General features: G+C 37.1%; 1 protein-coding gene across 3 annotated transcripts in view; it reads right to left on the bottom strand.

The window, feature by feature from the left end:
* Positions 1 to 1372: 1372 nt before the first annotated feature.
* gpm6ab (glycoprotein M6Ab) overlaps positions 1373 to 7632 on the bottom strand; it is a 59079-nt gene continuing 52819 nt past the window's right edge. For 2 of the 3 annotated variants that reach the window (XM_051108739.1, XM_051108732.1), the window contains exons 6-7: positions 6517 to 6582; positions 1373 to 3506 (exon numbers count right to left, since the gene is read on the bottom strand). In XM_051108739.1, coding sequence (XP_050964696.1) covers positions 3354 to 3506; positions 6517 to 6582 — 219 coding nt within the window. In that variant the 3' untranslated portion in view covers positions 1373 to 3353. Of the gene's footprint in view, positions 3990 to 6516; positions 6583 to 7632 lie in introns of all 3 variants that reach the window. The other variant, XM_051108748.1, reaches the window with a different exon arrangement.

The following is a 7632-nucleotide window of genomic DNA, read 5'->3' as shown; positions in this document are numbered from 1 at the left end:
TAAAAAATAAATAAAGGTAAATTTGAGTTGTTTTATTTCAAAATTCAGGCTGTATTCTCGCAATTCCGAGATTATCAAAATTCTGATAATCCAACTCGTCATTTTCTCTTTTCCCTTGCTCAGACTCATGTGTTTATATCCCACACTTCTGGCTTTTGTTAAGTTAAATCAAGTTATATCATCTGAACTAGGAGATACAGTTCAAGGTCAAATGTTTACATCTTGCAGGATCTGCAAAATGTTAATTATTTTACAAATCTTTACAAATGCATGTTGTTTTTAATTTAGTACTGACCTGAATAAGTTATTTCACATTAAAGATTTTTACATATAGTCCACAAGAAAAAATCATAGTTGAATTTATAAAAATGACCCCATTCAAAAGTTTACATACACTTGATTCTTAATACTGTGTTGTCACCTGAATGATCCACAGCTGTGTTTTTTCTTGTTTAGTAGTAGTTGTTCATGAGTCCCTTGTTTGCCCTGAACAGTTAAACTGCCCGCTGTTCTTCAGAAAAATCCTTCAGGTCCCACAAATTCTTTTGTTTTTCAGCATTTTTTGTGTATGGGAACCCTTTCCAACAATGACTGCATGATTTTAAGATCCAATTTTTCACATTGAGGACAACTGAGGGACTCATATGCAACTATTACAGAAGGTTCAAACACCCACTGATGCTCCAGAAGGAAAAACAATGCATTAAAAGCTGGGAGTGAAAACTTTTGATGTGTAGATTTGTACATTTTTCTTATTTTGCCTAAAAAAACTTGTGTTTCCTGCTGTGGATCATTCAGGTAACAACACAGTATTAAGAATCAAGTGTATGTAAACTTTTGAACAAGGTAATTTTTATAAATTCAGCTATTATTTTCTCTTGTGGACTGTATGTAAACATCTTTTATTTGAAATATCTTCTTAAGGTCAGTTCTAAATAAAATAAAAAACACGTATTTTGTAAGATCCCTCTTATTTTGGTAAAATTCTTAACATTTAGCAGATTCTGCAAGGTGTGTGTACTGTAAACTTTTGACCTCAGCTATACCTAAAATTAACAATTACCTTACTATTAAGAAGCATCAAATTAGGAGTTATTGAGAGAAAACGCTTAATAAATAGTGAATTCCATGTTCTAAAGTGTTACCTGAAATTCTCTGTTGGCAGGCTTGTTCTTATACTTGGGTGTTCCCTGTCAGCATTTCCTTGTGTTGTCCTTAGAGAACACTTAGAATGAATTTTTAACTATGGATTGTTTTGAACCATACAGTACATGCAAAAATAACAACCTTTACAAAAGGTCACTTGCATGACCCCAAAATAAAGTACATACCGAACACACAAATCAAACATGAACAATTAAAACAAAACAAATTAACAAGTACACAAGTGTCTTTATTTACGCAAGCAAGTTTGTTCCTACAATTCGAAAAGAAAAAAGCCACTGTCAAGCTGTTGGCACATTTATGTACAAAACCAGTTAATTTTACTGCCTGCTACAAAGCATTCTCAGTGAAAGTACAAAAAAACTAGTACAGTATGTGGATAAAGCTGAAAGCAATGTCAGGGTAATACTGGATACGCAACATCATAACAAGAATAGGTTTAAGACATGGTTCGGAAAAATCATCACGAACTAGAAAGGACAAAACTCAAACACTACAACCTAATAAGATATTTAGCTTAATATTGTTAGCGTAGCAACTGTAATACTGCACATTTAGAAAAAAATAGAATTGACCCCAGCAAGACAGTCATAAGTGTAAAAATCAAAATAAAGGATCTTTTTTTTTTCCTTTTGAGTTAGTTAAAACTATTACCATTGGATGCATAACCATGCCACAAATAACAACTATATTTATGTTTTTCACCTAATACAAGTTTCTTTTGTGGTTTTAAAAAAGCTGCATGACTAATAAGAGTACAGGGACTCAGCGCTGATTCCAAATGCACTTACACCAAAAAACTCACAATGGTCCATAAGTGCACAAAAACTAGCTTGTTTTTTTATTTTGTTTTTTTGAGACACTGACAAAAGTACTTTACTGCAAAAGTAGGGCAACTGAAGTCGGCAAGACCGAGCCAAAACACTGAGTTTGGAGTAACACATGCTTGTACATCCATACCTTTCTTGTTTTCGTCCGAAACGTTACGTAAATACCTTGTTTATTTAACCTTCCACAGTATTTGGCAGAGTCGTTGCTTTTCCATTTTTCCACTTAGATTTATACGATCTCAAGAATATCACCTAACACTGACTGCCGAGATGTGTTTTAAAAACCGACATGAAATGTGTATACATTTAAAGAGATATATTTACAGTTCAGAGGAATTGCGGAGAAACCTGTTTTTATTGGATAAATTGCATTTAAAAAGTTAAAGCTAAAACTAAGCAATAAAACACCTGAAAATGTTATTTGCATGTGAGAGTATGGCTTGCAATGGATGAGAGAAAACAAATATCCGTAGAGTCTCCCAAGGCAAATCCTAGCTGATTTGAGACGTTCTTTCTCGGCCCTTCTTTTTTCCCAATCAGCAGCCATCTCTGTCGAAGCTTAACGAACGTTACTAAGCACCAGTGTCACACCTTCCATTAATACTGCGCACAGCTAGCATATACAGTTAGGCTAAGCTACAGTATAGCAGTAAAAGTCACTTTAAGGTACTTTTTGAAATCCCTGGCACTCCAAAACTGAATTTGTTGGAAAAAGAACCTGTACATTGTTTGTGCTGTTGCTGCTGTAAGCCTGGCAGCTTGAGCGATTAACCTGTAAATCATAAGTTACAAGTTTGGTCACATTTTGGTTTTTAAAAAGTCTAAACAAAGTCTAAATCATGACTAGCCATTTATAGGGTGAGCTTAAAAAGCGTGAATCATCGGCGTGTAATACAAAAACGTGAAAAGTGTTCTGCAATAACTTTGGCTAAACCCAAAACCCCCTAACAAGACCCGATGAGACCTAAAAGCATGTGGTACAAAAGAGAAGTCACTCAACTTAGTGTGTTTATCAGGTTGTGCTCTCAAACACGTCAACGGAAAAGGGAGGTAGAGGAGAAATGAAAACGGAACGAGGACAAAGAAACAAAATCGAAATCCTGGGTAGTCAGAGACGTTGCCATGGAGACGATAAGCACGTCCCTAGACCAACATTCTGGGTCACACCCGTACATAGCAAGTGTTACAGTTATTTACCTCCCAATCCCATCCAATCCCATACCCTTGGAAACCATGGAAATTAGACATAGTTAAGTTTAGTTTATATATGTGTCTTTAGGGAAGGGAAGGGCATGCTTGTGTGTGTTTGTTGGTGTGTGTGTATACATATTTATATGTGTGCGCGCATTAGCGCGTGCTTTATGTGTATGCGTTCAGACGCTCTTTAGAGCGAGTAGAGTGGATATCATGAAGCTCCTGCTCCTCCTTGGACTTGATGTCCTCGTATTTCTGCATCCGGCAGGCGTCCTTCACGTAAGCCCAGTTAGCCGACAGCACCATCAGGTAGTGCACCTACAGCAACACAGTGGTTAGAGGGAAGGGTTAGTGTTAGTGACCCATCTGTACCCAAAAGGTCAAAAGGATTATTCTGGAGAAGACGTTTAGTGGCCCAGTTTAGACTGGAGATCAACTCAATCAGTTATTTCCCTTGTCAGATGACGTGGTGACCAGTTTCAGCAAGGGTTAGTTTGTTCATTTACACGTTATTGCTTGTAACTGGTGGGTTAACTTGGGGAGGTGCAGGAAGGAGAGGAACTGAAATTATATTGCAAAAAGAGCCTGGGTATCATTTTAATCAAGCCAATTAAAGGACGTCATTATGAAAGTTGCTGTCGTGGGTGATGGTGGCGGGGCCCTTGGTGGACAGAGAGCGTGTCGGGAAGTGGGGAGGGACACCCCAGATGGGAGCTGGCTTCAGAAACGCGTGCAGTACCTCCCCGTGCTCTTAGACGTCAGAATGACGTGGTTATGGATGAGGACAGACACAGCGACCACCTATTACAGTAGCCAGATCGTTGAAAAAGAGAAAGGAAGAAGGTTACTTGCTGCTTCCTAACAACCCTACTCCCAATTCCTGTTCACTCTCATGTTGTTACAAACCTGTATGATGTTCTAGCTTCTGTCGAAAAGAGTACAAGATGTTTTATGCTAAAAATGTAGTGAAAGTGAATGGTGAGCAAGGGCTGTGAAGCTGCAAAGAGCGTCGTTAAAGGGTTAGTTCACCCAAAAATGAAAATTCTGTCATTAATTACTCACCCTTATGTCATGCCAAACCCGTAAGACCTTTAGTCATCTTTTTTGGAACACAAATTAAGATATTTTTGATGAAATGCGAGAGCTTTCTGACCCTGCATAGACAGCAATGCAACTATCACATTCAAGGCCCAGAAAGGTAGTAAGGACATTGATAAAATAGTCTATTTGACATCAGTGGTTCAACTATAATGTTACGAAGCAACGAGAATATGTTTTGTACGCAAAGAAAACAAAAATAATGACTTAATTTAACAATTTCTTCTCTTCTGTGTTAGTCTTCGACGTGCGTTCAGTACGAGAGTACTGTACCATGACTCACTTCATGACATTACGGTTAAATTACTTTAACAATGTCCTTACTACGTTTCTGGGCCTTGAACGTGGTAGTTGTGTTGCTGTCTATGCAGGGTCAGAAAGCTCTCAGATTTCATCAAAAAATATCTTAATTTGTGTTCCGAATCTTGCGGGTTTGAAACGACATGAGGGTGAGAAATTCATGGCAGAATTTTCATTTTTGGGTGAACTATTCCTTTTAAATCCATATGACTCCAAGTTTTCTGAAGCCATATGATACCTTTTTATTTACTGATAATCTTGTCTTTGTCCAAAGCACTTAAATGTTATTCATGCTCTTGTATATTCAAATATGGATATATCAATCCTATATCAATAGGAACCACACTAGGTTTGACATCAATGAAGGCAAACACCATTGGTTCTTGCTGGTCTCATAACTAACTGTTATGTGCCAAATTTATTTCATATTTTACGCCATATTAATATGCATTTTAAAATGATACAAATGTGACTCTTGACCACAAAACCAGTCATAAGTAGGCCAAAAAAAATTTTTATGCCAAAAATCATTAGGACATTAAGTAAAGATCATGTTCCATGAAGATATTTTGTAAATTTCATACCATAAATATATCAACACTTAATTTTTGATTAGTAATATGTATTGTTAAGACTTTCATTTGGACAACTTTAAAGGCGATTTTTCTCAATATTTGGATTTTTTGCACCCTCAGATTCCAGATTTTCAAATAGGTTTGTCTCAGCCAAATATTGTCCTATTCTAACAAACCATACATCAATGCTTATTTATTCAGCTTTTAGATGATGCATTCAAAAAACTGACCATTATGATTGGTTTTGTGGTCTAGGAGTGTGTTTTGGAGCCTTTGGTCACCATTTACTTTCACTGTATGGAAAAGAGCTACAAAACATCTCTGTGATAAAGTCTGGAACAACAGAAATAATTCACCCTTTAAATCTGGATGGTTCAGATAATTCTGGTGTAAATTAATGCACTTCCAAAACAAAAAATAGCTTTTGCAGTTCCATTGCATTGCCACAGTAGCCGCTGTTTGCTGAAGTTCCTCTGTACACCAGTGGGTGGCATCACTGCTGCACAAATCGGCAAACTGCAAGTATGCAGCAGTATTCTCTGAAAGGTATGATGTAATTATATAATCAAAAGAGCCCAAATTATGATCCAATTCTGTAGACTCTTTGTTTCTAAGTACTTAACGTCCAAGCTGTTTTCTCATTTCCAAACCGTTGTGGAATGCAATTAACTTGCATAAATGATGCCAGGCTGTTGCCTTTGCAGAAAACAAATACATTGTGCTTTTCACATACATACCGCAAGGAAGCTTAAGCAGAAAACAAAAGCACAATGCAGTGCAAAAACACTCATGGTGTACTGACTGCCTCAAATGAATTTGACGCCATTCTATTTACCTTCTTCATAAGCTCTTATATTAACCAATGAAAAACAGCTTTCCAAGGTTCAAACCAAAAGGTAGAAAAGCTGCCTCAGAAAATGGTGTCTCACAATCACTTATCACCGTTCCAAACAAGCTTCTCTCCTTCCTTCCCTCTCCTCTTCTGTTTCCATGGCAACAACACCTCCTGCATTTTCAATGATGAGCGTTCCTCTCCCTCTTTCTCTCACTGCTCACTCACTATTTTACAAGAGGCCTTGGATGTCTGTTGCATTGTAGACAAGCCTGCACATTCTTTCTGATACACTGTAATTCTGAACAAGTCCTTGATTTCTATAACATATTTCTTGCGGTTAGATTTCATATTACACTCTTGCAGGTGTCACTGCAGTCATAGGTTTAATAAAACTCATAAATCAATCTATATTCCATATAGTGCCCTAAAATGACATTTAGATTCAGGGAAAATTCATATAATTCAAAAACAGAGCAATAAAGAAAGAAAGTAAGTAAGAGACAGCAGTGGAAAAGCTCACCATGGCAATAACGGCTGCTCCAGCCCCCGCAAGTGCGCAGACAAACAAGTGGAATGTCAGATCCAGCTGGAGAAAGAGACAAAAAAAAAGACTCTTGAAGAGGAGAAACATGGATGGTTTTCACTGACAATTTATCAAGAAGTACAGATAATTCTAAGGCACAAATCTTAGTAAATCACACTGCATGATTTAATACTCCGTCTAAAAGGAAAGCTTCTACACATGCATATGCAGTAAGGTCAGTCCACATATTTTCATTGCTAATGTTTCACTTTGTGCCGTTAGTAAATCCAGGAGTTTTTTAAGAGGTCATGAACTGAGAAATCGAAATTCCCTTGATCTCTTGTCATATAAGAGGACATTGTTCTATAAAAACATCCTGTAAGTGTCTTGTTAGTCTAAAAACAGCTTATAGTGAAGCCAATCTGCCAAAACAACACGTTCTGAAATGTCACTTTATGACGTAATAGTGTGGCTAAACAACGCCTCCGCAATAAGACAATCAACCCCTGCTTCTACATCACTTCCTGTTTAGCCCCGCCCACCGATTTGTGCATGAAGTGTAAATAACAAGAGGCAAACGTAGGTCTGCACAGAAACTAAACGATAAAGATGGCTCCTAATACAGCAAGACACTGTTAAGTGCCAAGTTGTGGAAAAACACAATCTTTCCATTGCTTTCCTTCTGCTCCCAACATTAGTAAAGAATGGATGAACGTTTTTTTAAGTTCCAGACAGTAAAAACTTGGTTCTTTGTTTACTTAATTTTATTGCGGATTTGTTTACAAACAAGGCACAATTCGATGCAGATTAAAACTAAAAAAAGATGATGTTGTGCCAAATATATTGGATCCAACAGTAATGTCGCACCACACAAGTGTGAGTAACTGTTTTTATTACGTGGTTACTATTATTTTATTACAGATTGTTTGATGCGTACTGAGTATTTATGTGTTTTTAACCTAAATTACAGCAGTGTCTGTGAAGGATGTAGGGTGTCAAACATACACAATTGTCAGCCAATCTTACCAGGGGGCACTTACTTTCGAATCTACAATCTGCAACGCCTATTCAAACAGAGCATTCTAATGAGGGAGGCAAAACAGGATGGAAAAT

Source organism: Labeo rohita, chromosome 1 (genome assembly GCF_022985175.1).
Source record: "Labeo rohita strain BAU-BD-2019 chromosome 1, IGBB_LRoh.1.0, whole genome shotgun sequence".
Taxonomy (NCBI): Eukaryota; Metazoa; Chordata; class Actinopteri; order Cypriniformes; family Cyprinidae; genus Labeo; species Labeo rohita.
This window is presented reverse-complemented; position numbering and strand designations above follow the sequence as displayed.